We start from the raw sequence: 13,358 nt of genomic DNA, 5'->3' as shown, positions 1-13,358 counted from the left end.
CCCGCATGATGGAGCACCTCGCCATGAGGCCAATGTGAATCGATATTTGAATTTATCCAGGAACGTAACTCATGTCCTTATCAGTGCCTGGATAAACAGTGTTACCTCGGCCAGGAGGTTAAAACCTTCCTATAGAATGGTTTTTAAAAAGGGCAACGATCCCAGGCGGTGTTTTAATCCAAACTGAAACGATTCTGTAACAAACCTGGGAATGAAACAAATCATAAGATGTAGGTCTGAGATCTTCTCCAATCCAACCCCGCTAGTCTCTGCCACTCACTGCTCTGACTGGGGAACCAATAATCCTGCAGTCAATACATTCTAGAACAAATAATCGAACTTCTCAGAAAATGTTTTTTTTTCTTCTGAATTTCTTTTCTCCTTAGGGGGAGATCACTTCTTGCAGAAGTATCGGCACCCTTTTAACCTTTATTTATCTATTTTAAGAAAGAGAGACAGAGAGCGACTGCTTCTCTCCCCTCTTGACAGTACAGGATTTTATGCATTTTGTTAAGATAAAAAAAATCAAACTCCAGTCAGTTTAAGGTAAAATAATTCTTTATTAAATATCATCATCAGCAGACCGCAGTGATTTTGTTCTTGTTCATTTCTGGATCCATAAATAGCGACTGATGTAAAGGTACTGTACATAGTTTCCCTTCACTAACTCTTTCTCTCTCTCTCTCTCACACACACACACACACACATGCACCTTTAGATACGAAAATATTAAGACAGAGTGATAACATCACTCTTCACAATTTTGCTCCCATTAACACAAAGAAAAAATCTAATCTTACATTTAGTCCAGTTTCATTTTAAACTTGAGGCTTAAACACTCGGTTGTATTTCAGAGTCACGTCTTTAGAAATAATTCATGAATATGCAAAAATCTAAAGGGGGAAACCATGGTTAATTAGGTCCAGAAAATTAAATACTGAACTGTATGAGTGGCCTGATCATAATCATTACCTCCTTCTCTCATAACACCATGATTTGGTTTATTTTACACTTTAGAAAATCAAAAATCAGTTTTGTGTTTGCCCAGTTGAACATCTCCGTTCAACTCAGTTCTTTCATTAGGAAAGTGCACCGTCTGGCCGTCAGTCGTCCTCACACCCCAACAGTCTCGGATTTAAAGGCGCGTTTAGGTGTGTTTGAAATAAAACCCCTAAATCTGTGTGTGTGTGTGTGTGTGTGTGTGTGAGGATACAATGGATGACCGTTTGGAGAAAAGAGAAAACTCCAAAGTCTATGTCTAAACTGTATTAAATGGAGGACGAGAGAGCTGAGGACATGTTCTGGTGCTCCAAAGGGAAGAGCTGAGTGTTTATTGGATGGATACGAACAAACCACAACAGGATGACGTATTACCGTGTTGTCCTGAGGGTGAGGAAATGATTTAAACATGATTTTTCTCTCACATTTCCCTCATCTGAATACATAAATACATGAAATGCAATTGCTTAGATAATCGCTGTAACTAGCAGAGCTGTGAACTACAGAGTGACCTTCGATCGATTCAATTCAGGAGCGCTATTGGCTGCTGTCTGATTCATCTCAAGCAGATTTAAACTTGCTAAATGTATCTAATAAACACTGACGTGCTCTCCAGTGTGTGTTGTTAAATGTTTAAATGTCACGCCATGATATTTATTTTCCGCTCTACGCTCCAGCCCAGTAGGTGGCGATGTCGCACCAAAGGCCCGTAAGTTCACAAGATGAAAAAGTGAGCAGTACTTCACAAAGAACGAGCATTGGCAAAAGACTTTCTGCGCATCATTCATCAGGTTGTGGACCGGTTAATGTTTGTAATTTGATCTGAATCATTTAAAAAGGAAACCAATTCAGAATCGAAAAAAAAATTGCTCAGTGATTCAATTAATCGAATCGAGGAACATGTTATCGGTTTAACCACACAGATCAAGTAGCTAGGGAGCAAACGAAGTGTGCACTACAATACTTATTTCACACCAGAATGAGGGAACTACACACACTCGTTTTTTCCCATTGTTATATTTTTTTTTTATCTATTCGGTTTTTCCGAGTTGCAGCTACGAAGAGATTAGACTTCATAATGAATCTCTCTTCTGCTGTGTCTAGCGCCCTCTTAAGGCTTTATCCTGGCGTGTGGAGCATGTTTATTTCCCTTCTTGTGTTTTCTTGTATAATCATTATACACGCTAAGACAGATTTACACACAAAACCTGACGAGTTGACAAGCATGGGGTGTGGTTAAAATGTGGGCGTGGCCACTAGAGGGATTCTGAACCAGGCTTATTAAATTATCATAATGATTTGAGCACATCGGTCACACGTGCATCAGTGAGAGACCGGCGGCGTTAAAGGGCACCTGCAGAGTGTTGAATCAGAGAGTCATGTGACCCAGCGAACAGTATACAATTTGTATATTTACACTCACACAGGTTACGCCAGGGCAACTTGATTTCCTCGAGCGCCTTTTTTTTATCGTGCGCCACAAAGGCTGACAGGTAACGCAGTTACTCGAGCTCCTTAAAAAAACAAAATAAACACTGTTAATGTCACACTGTGTGTACAAACATTGGACACACCAGATAATATTTAAGAATGTCTCTGCTTAAACCTGATCACTGAAGCCAGATTACAGGTTCGATGTGGTTTGATGCAACTGATCAATGAACAGCCCACTGTTTGGTGACGTCACAAAACAATCTTGCGTGTAGATTTAAAAAAAAAATAAATAATAATAATAAATGTTGCTTGGGGAGTGTGTGTTCATTTGGTCTAGAGTTTTAAGAAGGCATTGAGGATGAGTTTACACACACCTGAGACTTATTTGCTCGCTCTCTCACACACACACACACACACCTGTAGAGGCACTGTGACATAATCAGACCATCAGAGCTTGGTAAACACTCAACATGTGATGGTCAAGAAAAAGTTAAACAATCAACACACACACACACACACACTTATGTGACTCAAGACTTAACACAAGTTTCATGTCTATGGAAAAAAAAAAAGAGCAAATACCATGTTCGTCTCCACCCCTCCCCCTCCAGACTTAAAAAAAAAAAGGAATAAAAATAATAATAATGAAAAATAAAATGATAAATAGTTCTCTTTAAACATTCAGGTGTTTGTTTTTGAGTTCGGGTTCAGGATCGGGGTGTTTCTCTGCCTCCTGTGGCTGCTCGCGGTGTTCGTGCTCGTCCAGCTGCTGCGGCGCCGGCGTGGCGTGGCCCGGCTCCAGGGGCTGGTAGCGGTAACGGTACCCGAAGGCACGCAGGTGGTAGGTGTAGTACTCCAACAGGTACATCATCTCCGCATTCACGTAGTGGAACGACACGGCCAAGTCCGAGCAACACTGAGGACCCTGAACGTTTAACAAAGGACACGAGAACAAAAGGAAAACAGGGATGAAAAGAATTCTGTGCTGTATTAAAAATTTTATTAACTTGATAAATGAATACAAAGAATAAAAGAAAAAAATCTGGCAAAACAGGAAAAACCCTGCGCTGGAATTAAGGGGCGTGATCAAGGAGGAACAGGTTTTTTTGAAAGCGCTTGTGTACACACTGGGCAGGGAGTATCTGTGACTGTGTGTGATTGTAAGGAATTACTGAGTCAGTTTATTTACTTCTATAGAAATGGACTCGGGTCACATAAAACATAATTAAAAAAAAAAACAATTAGTTAAAATACACGCCTAAGCTTCGCGCCAATTTGCGAAATTGTTAAAATTTATTACGTAAAGTTAGGTTATTAATTTGTACAAACAAAAAATCTAAGTTTAAAAAGTAAGTTGTCAACGTTGTCTGCTAGCTAGTAAACTCTAGCGAGAAAAAAGAAAAACACGACAAAATAATATGATAAACTAGTGCAGTTTCAGGACTTTGTTGTGGTTTATCCAGTTGCAAACGTTGTTGTAAAGAAACAGAAAATATCTAATGTAAATATGCCGAGCTAATTTTCTGTATGATAAATTTTAAAATAAAACAAACCAAAAAAAAACCACTTTAAAGAATCAGGTTTTTAAAGTTGCCTCGTTTAGCTTTGATGCTAGCTTTGCACACTCTTGCTGTTCTCTCCATCAGACTCACGAGGTCGTCTCCTACAGTATCTCCCCCCTACAGTACATAGCCTCGAGGTGTGTTGGGAGTTATCAGGCATTTTTAAAACAATAGCCCCGCTACAAAATAGTTTCCAGTATTTTTCTCCCTAATTTAGTTATGTCCAATTCCCACAAGTCACTAGTGGGGCTCTCACATTAGGGCTAATACTACTACTCAGACTATCACGAGTTTCCTCAGAACCACACGACGCCAGCCAACCACATCTTTTCAAATTGATTGCACATCCGGAGGACAACGCTATCTGCTCCTTTACTAAGTTCTTCCTAAGGACTTTATTAATTTACTGGGTTTGTGGGGGTTGGGTAGTCCACTGTGGCGTACCCGCAATAGGAGGAGCCGAAGGACTAACAACAGCGGGTGTCCAAGCACTAATCGGACTACTGACTCTGGACGCGCTCTGCCTCCGCACAACTAAACACAACTGGCGGTCTAAAGCACATTAGGAAGGAAAGAAGTTTCACAGATTAAGTCTTGACACGGCGCAGCTGTGAACAGAAAGCCACTGCATGTGACGACCTCGTGAATCTGATGAGAGAACGCCACTCGTGTGCTGAGCCTTATCAAAGCTAAATGCAGCTAGCTACTTCGGCCAATCTAAAATATAATCTGGGCCATTTAACTTTCATATTGGGAAAAGTGTGTCCAAACTCAGCAAATTAAAATTATTGTCTTAGCAGTTCGAAGTAACTTTCATCTCATGTAGTGACATAATGTGTAGTGACAATACATTTCTCAGTATTGTCAAGATAAGTAATATATTGTCACTAGTTTTTCCCCCTACAGCAGTGTGTACTGTGATCTGAGTGAACAGCACAGTCTTGCCTTAACCACAAGCGTTTCATGTTACATGCAAAACAGTTTGTAAATAGCTCTCACGGCTGGGCAAACAAATCTGTCTGCAAATAATGTGACAAGATAGAGAGAGTGTGGGTTATGATCTGCTCTACTCTGTGAGGGACGATAAGTTATTATTTTTTTATCAGTTTTGTCTTCATAATGAAGTGCGACAGGAGTGATAAGCCCTCGGATTACTTCAGATCATTTAATTGTTGTTTTTTATGTGATGATCTACATCAGCAATGCGGAAGGACACGTTGAGAAACAAGGGCAGTGCACCAGCATTGTTCAACAAAAGAAACAAAAGACAGCAGATTCTGTAATGGCAAGATGTCAAACAAGTTTACTTATCTAACAAAAGCATTAATCAGGTTGTAACTGACTGCCAGTGGAACACAGCAGTGCGCTTTGATGTGCGTTAGTGATGTGTTCTGGAAATACAGGACTTATGTGTTCACAAAGTTTACAGAACTGCACTAGACCGTCTCGCACCACAGTACCCGACTGAACTGCTAGTGTCTTATGATCGGTCACGCCTACTCCGATCGAAAGCTGCAGGATATTTGTTGGTACCTTGCCAACAAAGGTCAAGACACACACCTGATGATAAACGTTAAAGGAGAATGTGTTTAACTGTAAGGATCCGCCAAGAACGATATGAACACACCCACACACTTCCTGCACTTACATTACTCATACCGTGGTAAATCAACACGCTAATAGTGAGTGTTAGTTTCTTTCATGAGAAATAAACTCTCAGACGACAACCTCCGAGGTGATACTGTTTTATCTTTTCTTTTCTGCACTGTATCACTTTGCCGCCACATTCTTGTTCTTTCACTGCTGTATTTAAGTGTTAGATCTATGCAGGCGATATTTCAGCTTGGACGCCTGACTTCAAGCATTTAAGTCACTGCAGTGAACATCATCACCAAGGGAAACAATGTGGGAGTCTAAAGAATTAATTAGAATGCGTGTGCTGCTGTTATAACTGCGCCAGTCGTTTTGTTTACTATCGTTTGTTTTGCTTTATATAAAACTATTCGTTTGTTTTCATTTAAACACCACTAGGGACGAGAAACACCCAGGACCATACGATTCAATACGATATTATTACAATACTATTGTGTCGATTTGATTTACATTGCAATTCTATTTTATAAACATCCGGATTCGAAATTATATTTTTTGCCATTTTATTACAATTCTAAAACTTTAAACCTTTAAAATAAAAATAAAAAAGTTGAGTCATGAACAGAATTTTTTTAATTCAGCTTTATTCATCAGCTTCATAATGGAATCGAACACGAGTGATTAAATGTATCCCATTTACTTTTCATTTCTCAGTTAAAAACCAAGCGCAGCGTTTAAACTTTAAAGACAAGAGTTTAACGTTTAACCTGAAATTGAATGACACACAGCGACATTGTTACTGAGCAGCGCGTATCTCCGTTACATCATCCGCCATCATTATTATTTCTAAACAAACTTTGTGAATAATTCACTCCGACCACAGGGGACGAAAATGTGTAAATTGTTAAGAGTCTTCGAATGTCTGCGAGCAGGCGGGGCTTCTAACGTGTGATTTTCAAGAATAATTTTCTCCCGCAATGTGTTGAGACTGGCGTGCTGCCTAACTAGGTTAGGTTATTACAGCGCACTATTATTATTATTATTATTATTATTATAGTGAGTGGTGTTGCTCTTATAAAGGAGCCAACTGCACTACCCAAACCTCACACTTTATTTACTACAGTTTTCTACTTCTCTATTTTTATTTTAGGTAATTATTTACTTTATTTAATAAATGTGTGGTATAAAAAACAACAGGGGAGATGTGCTTTTGGAAAAGTGACTTCGGCGACCATAAATGTCGTTCCTGTAAAGACACAGCCGTTTTACACTGTAAACGTAGCACACGTAGCACTCTAAAGCCCTCAGGATCAGGTCTATCCCAGTTTAGTGCATCCGGGAAACGGGGCTGTAAATCCAGTCTGCATGACGTGAGCAAACACTTTGCTGACTTATCACGATAGGGCCGCAACACACAGAGATCCTTATCACATCTGAATTAAACAGACAACGCTAACTTGAGCGCTTTTGCATTTTGCTGAAGAACTTTATAGTTAATGTTCAAGCTCTTGCTGAATCAACACTGAATGAGATCCAAATCCATCTGGAACTTTACCACCCAAAAGAAACGGCAAAGAAATCTAAAAAAAACGACGTTCAGCTAAATTACTGCTCGGAAATCTGCACAGACTTTAAACTCCAATATTAGTTTGTTAGCTAGTTAGCTTTTTTAGCATAGTGTTAGCTCAGAACTTTTTAATGACTGGCATGTTCATTATTTAAATTCTCAAACCTAGAAAGTCAGCGTTCATTCGTAGCTCTTATAGTTTATCGTTAAATATCACTTTGCCACATTATTATTACTTTCTAGCACTAAACTGTTAAAAATACTTTTTAATCATAGCACTCTTAAATATCAAAATGTTTTTCTTTAAATTTTTTAATGTTAAAGATAGAGTTAACTAAAAACTTTCTGGATAACTAGCACATTTCCTCTGTGATAAACTAAACCTAGGCTTCAAAAGCGTTATAAATTATACATTAAACAAGCTACAAAGTGGTTTAAATATCATCATTAGCATGTTAGCTGTCGATCAAGTTGATTGACACGACTGGTTCTCACCTCGACGATGGGGTAGTAGCAGTATTTCCAGTACCAGAAGCTCTTGGGGAACTTGGCGGTGAGGTGCTGATCCGGAACGAACGGATGGAACGTCTCTCTCTGAATCGTGTCCCGGGAGTCTCCGGCAGCCACGCCCAGTTTCTCCATGCACTGCCCGATGGCGAGGTCCTCCACCGAGGACGTGTGAGTGCACGTCTTGGCGCGGAAGCCCTCCACAAATCTCTTGAGCGCCTCTCGGCTCAGCACGTACCCGGCGCCGCCGCTCATGTAGCCCTGCTTGGTGTAGGGCTTGAAGCGGCGCCCGAAGTACACGGGCTCGTCCGCCGAATGGTTGGCCAGCACCCAGCGCAGGTTGTCCACCACCACGTACGTGTCGTCGTCTGCCTTGAGGAACCAGTCGGCGTCGGCGCTGTGCTTCTCGTGCACGTAGTGGAAGGCGTTGATGGTCTTCCAGTAGAGCTGGTCGCGTCCCTCCTTGGTGTGGAGTCCGACGGTGGGGAAGTCCGGGTCGTCCACCGAGCTCACAAACACCACGATGTTACAGTGCCGACTCCACGTGGCCTTCACGTGACGAGCTTTCTTCTGCAGGTTGTCAGGACCCGTCATCACCCAGCACAGGATGCGCACGCGCTTGTACAGGGAGTCTGCCAGGGCGCTGTCCTCACCTACTCACACACACACACACACACACACAGACACACAGACACACACAGACTTACATTACGGCTCACAAGATGTTATATTTGCCTGTTTTTGTTTTTCTGTGAATGTTGTTGTCTTTTTTATTTGTTTATAAATTGACATTACATTATTTTCCTGTTATTTTTCTGCTGTACAATACGTTCCTGTTATTTTGTATCTTTCTATGTTCCGGCTTTCTAATTTTAATTTTTTTTCCTTTTTTAAATTTTCTGTTAATTCTTTTTTTGTCATAGTTTCCTGCTTTTATTTATTTATTTTTTCTTTCTGATTGATGTTCCTTTAATTTTTTATTGTTTACAAAATTCTACATATTACATATTTGTTATTTTTATTTATTTATTTATCATTTTTTCCATTACATGTTTGTTTTTTTATCTTTAAATTGTTCTTTTTGTTTTATTTATATCTTTATTTTCTGCTATATGTTCCTGTTATTTATTTATTTATTTTTAACATGTTATATTGCTTTTTTAAAAACTTTTCTGTAATATTCTGTATCCTGTTATCTATTTTATCTTTACATTTTTTTATTATAATTTCCTTTTTTTTTTAATCTTTTTTTTTTTTAAATGTTTCTGTTATTTTTTATATTCTTATAATTATTCATATGTTTAGTTTTTGTGGTTATATTATTTATTTCTGCACCACTTGACTTTTCCATCACACGTTGAGATTTTCAGTGTGTACATTTTTCCGACACACAGATCCTCACACCTCTTGATCGCGACCACTTTCCTACACTTTCCTTTCCCTTCCTTTTGTCTCCGCCCCTTTTTGTTAACCTTTTGTAACCTTTTCTGTTACTTTGCGTCTGTTGACTTTTCACCCCGGTAATTTTCGTATCTTTTCTCCGTTAAACGATGGTCAGGTTATATTCTCGTACACTGTTTTACTATGTGCACTGATCCCACCCCCTGACCCCGCCCCCTGACCTCAGGAATCTGTGTAAGGGTGAAAGGGCAGGATGTGAGGCGAGGGCAGGATGTGTACACACGCTGCAGGAGAGTCAACAGAACCGGGGGCAAAGTCCAAAACGCGGCGTTCTACAGAAGATTTCAGTAAAGAGAAGTTTAAGCTACGTGGCACTACGACCCCGCCCGACCCCGCCCGACCCTGCCCAGTTACCGATGTGGTGCGGGTGGTTGAGGTTAAACAACGCCGAGTTCTTCTTCTGCCAGTTCTTCTGCTCCTGCTCCAGTCTCCTTACGGTTTCGGCGTCTTTAGCCCCAAAGTACGCGTCCTGTGAGAACCAGGCCTGACGCAGGATCACGTAGAGGGAACACGTGCCCACCAGGAACCCCACGTAGAACGAGGTGCGAGAGCAAAGCCCCTTCATCGAGAACATTTTCACCATTTTCACTGCACGCTAACTGAAACAGAAAAAATAAAACCGTAAAGACAACAGACCTGCTGAGCTCAATCACACACACACACACACACACACAGAGAGATTGACGTGAGCTTTACTTAAGACAGGGAGATTTTCTCATCTGTCTTTAGGTCACCATTTACAATAAAAATACAAAACTAAAATTCAACAAACTGTAGAATAAAGCTGTAACATGTGACAGAGTGTGTGTGTGTTTAATGTTGTGTCACATGATAATGACAAAGCAACATCTGAGTGTGTGTGTGTGTGTGTGTGTTGAAGGGAAGAGAAACCATTTTAAAAGAAAGATTTTTAAATGATTTTTAAAAAAAATTAATAAATTTTTTTTTTGCTGTTTACGTAACTTTTAAAACGTAACAAAGCACAGAATAATAAAACCTACACACACACACGTTTAAATAGATTTTTATGATGTATAAATCAACAACTTTTTTGCCTTTGAAAACTTTTAATATTGCACTTCCTGATGCGGATGCAGTGTGTGTGTGTGTGTGTGTGTATACATGTGTAGCTCAAGTTTAACTTTTTATAATTTAACTTTTATTTCTAATTACTTTGGTTATATTTTTTAATCCTGTAGTTTCTGTCGTCTGTTGACTTTACGAACTTGGAACAAAGACAATACTGAATTACACACACACACACAAACAGATACATTAAGGGTCCGTCCACACGAAGCCGGTGCGTTCCCTATCTGATAATTTTTTTTCGTAAACACGGCGTCGTCTCAAGAAATACCTGCGTACACACGAAACCACTGAAAACGGTGTAGTATATATGCCAGACCAGTATGGGGCGCTGTAGTTCTGCCATAGAGATACACTATACACGGAGAAGAAGACTTTGAGCATGCGCATAACCTTTCGCGCTGTATACGAACCAAGATGGTGTTGTCCATTATCGCTTGTTGCTCATAACAGTTGCATTGAAGCAATAGATTTAGCTGTAATAAAGCTAGTAGGCTTTGTAGCAACGCGAACACAATCATGTAGTCCGCCATTATTGTTGTTGCTGTTACGTGTGACGCAGCAGACACGTGATGTGATGACATCGTTTCACAAAATATAAGGATTGGCTGTACACATGAAACCGCAAGGGTGTCGTATTCAGATTTAAAATAAAATAGCGGTTTCAGTCTCCTAAAACGCGAAACGCGTACTTCTGTGACGCCTGTAGCTCGAGGCACAGGATTATTAGGACAAACAAATAACCCACACGATGTGACGAGTCCCCGCCACAGTCCCAGAGCTCGCTGCATTTTTAGCGTCGTCTCTTCCTGCTTTATAAAGCTGCACCGTGTATAAAGCTCGTGTTGCTCTCTTTTTTTTTTATATACAAATAAACTTGAACGAGTCAGGAATGTGGAGGGATCGATTCAGTTATGAATCATGATTCTTTTGTAAAGATTTATATGATGTAACAAGAGATATGCGCTGCTCAGTAACAATGTAGCTTTGTGTTTCATTACATTTGTAGTTAAATATTAAACTCTTGTACTTAAAGTTAGTTTGTAGTTTTTAAACACTGCATTTGTTTTTTAAGTAAGAAAACTAATGTTATAAGGAACCAGCTGCTTTTAATGAATGGCTTCAGCGTGTCTACTTCTACATTTTGAACACTGTTCTGCGTGTATCGGACACCGTCAGCGTTTCTGTTAAAAGGACGACTGAGTTTTTGTGCACATGCTACATTTTTATTGCTATTTCCAGCAGCACTCATTATATTAGTCTTATAACTTTTATGTCAATGCCTGACTGACTTGACTGTAGATGTTCTAACTCCTTACACAAATAAAATAACAGTTTTTATGAAATATAAACCGAGCAGAGTTACTATAGAACTCAACCTGTGTACAGGCTGCGTGCGACCTAACTTTTAAGACACGTGTGTGCAGTTTATTTCGACATACTGATGTTACACTTGTCCTGTCACAGACACAGCGATGTTGAGGTTTTATGTTACAGACAGTACTTGGGTATACGTAAACACAGATTGTCAGGTCGTCGGTGTTTATACCAAAGAAGGAGACTTTAAAGAACATTTAAAGCCAAGATCTGCAGCTTAAAGAGCTGAAAAACAGGTGTGGATGAGGAATTCTGACAGGATGGACTGTACAAGCCGGTTCTTCTCATGAGACAGAGATGAACTGTAGAACTTAGCGGCCACGCCTGACACGCCACTGACAGAGGAGAACTACAAGTCCAGCAAGGTAGCTGATCAGAGCAACATCACAGCTTCCTCTGGATGAAAATTCAACTGTAGTCTACCATAGCAAAAGGTGATATTTGGTATTACTGTGCAGCCACATTACTAAACTAAACTGTTACAATGTATTAATAAACTATCATGCCGTGTAGATATGGCATCGCTGTAGTATTAAAGAGGAAACGCAGAAATATGAAATAGGAGGTAAAAAAACATACATAATGTGATTTCTATACGCAGAATCTCCTGCAGTCCTTAGATCTCTGGCTGAAGTTTAATCTGCACCATCAGTGAATCTAAATGTGGAGTAAAAGTGATGTTATGAACAGTTATGTGTGGGATTTAATAATCTACTGTAAAATAATCTACTAATGCAGTACTGTCTCAATGTAAACAAACACCTGCACCAATAGATATTAATTAGAAAAGATAAAGTGAATATTTTGACTGGGATTAGTTCATATTTTCACTTTGGCTGAAATAACAGCGCTGAAGTGGTATAAGTGAATTTTAACACGCTGGAGTGGTTTTAAGACAAAACTTCATCTTTATCCTTTGATCTACTTTTTCCATTTCTCATCTGTGATTCACTCTCCGATTACCGAACAGGGAGTGTATTTGTCTGACCACCAAAGAAGGACAACTTAGTGTAAACAAGGCGTAAGATACTCAACCTTACAGAATGGGATTTCTTTGTATTAATAAGTTAGACAGAGAGTTCTGCTGTACAGAGAGACACACAGACATGGACGTGGGCTTCAACCTCAAATAATAATAATAATCATAATAATAATAATAATAATAATAATATCACTGAGTACATTAAAGATCAGATCAGATTATTTTTAGCTTTAACCTTTTAACTGTTTCTACAAACTCTTTAACCGGTAATGACGTAGTTAGGTTACACACACACACACACACACACACAGATTTAAACTTTAGGACTGATGGAGTTTTTTGTTTACTGTTGATGGTCTTCAGTGAAGCTCGCGCTCAGGGAGGACGCGCGTGACGTCCACATCCATCTCAGGACTCGGTTCCCTCAGACCTCCACTCTGCTCTGGGGGTCCAGCAGCTCATCCCCGAGTGACCGACCGACCGCCCCCGGACCTCAGACTCCGTTATAAACACACAAACAGGTATTATAATTACCCCCCCCCCTACTCTTCCTCCTCCTCCTCTTCCTCTCACCACTGTCTCCCGCCTCCGCTACAGAGCTCGCGCGCTGCCCGTTAGCACTAAGTAGCTTTGCTAGTGAGAACCAGCGGCTAGTTTCTCCTCCGCACGTTAAAGGCGCCACACGTCGCCATGGTGACGCTTTTTTTTCTCACCGTTAAGTCCCGACTGTGACCGTCTCACACCGCCGATGATAAGAGTGTCGAGCTGATTAATAAACCGAACACACACA

General features: G+C 40.1%; 1 protein-coding gene across 2 annotated transcripts; it reads right to left on the bottom strand.

Annotated features, from left to right (window-relative positions):
• Positions 1-540: 540 nt before the first annotated feature.
• On the bottom strand, positions 541-13,108 carry c1galt1lb (core 1 synthase, glycoprotein-N-acetylgalactosamine 3-beta-galactosyltransferase 1, like b). Of its 2 annotated transcripts, XM_053498750.1 has the most exons (5): positions 12,916-13,108; positions 12,166-12,243; positions 9,478-9,722; positions 7,651-8,315; positions 541-3,358 (listed from the first exon to the last, which is right to left on the bottom strand). In XM_053498750.1, exons 3-5 carry the CDS (start codon positions 9,704-9,706, stop codon positions 3,107-3,109), a joined length of 1,146 nt encoding a protein of 381 aa, XP_053354725.1. In that variant the 5' UTR covers positions 9,707-9,722; positions 12,166-12,243; positions 12,916-13,108; the 3' UTR covers positions 541-3,106. The 2 variants fall into 2 exon arrangements, with proteins under 2 accessions (XP_053354725.1, XP_053354724.1); XM_053498749.1 differs by lacking the exon at positions 12,166-12,243 and having other exon boundaries at positions 12,916-13,095.
• Positions 13,109-13,358: the final 250 nt, after the last annotated feature.

This window comes from Clarias gariepinus, chromosome 6 (assembly GCF_024256425.1).
Source record: "Clarias gariepinus isolate MV-2021 ecotype Netherlands chromosome 6, CGAR_prim_01v2, whole genome shotgun sequence".
Taxonomy (NCBI): Eukaryota; Metazoa; Chordata; class Actinopteri; order Siluriformes; family Clariidae; genus Clarias; species Clarias gariepinus.
This window is presented reverse-complemented; position numbering and strand designations above follow the sequence as displayed.

Coding starts and splice junctions, on each gene's coding strand:
- c1galt1lb (XM_053498750.1), bottom strand. CDS start 9,706: ATGGTGAAAATGTTCTCGATGAAGGGGCTTTGCTCTCGCACCTCGTTC. Junction 8,316..9,477: donor CAACCACCCGCACCACATCG/GTAACTGGGCAG, acceptor GTGTGTGAGTAG/GTGAGGACAGCGCCCTGGCA. Junction 3,359..7,650: donor GCTACTACCCCATCGTCGAG/GTGAGAACCAGT, acceptor TTAAACGTTCAG/GGTCCTCAGTGTTGCTCGGA.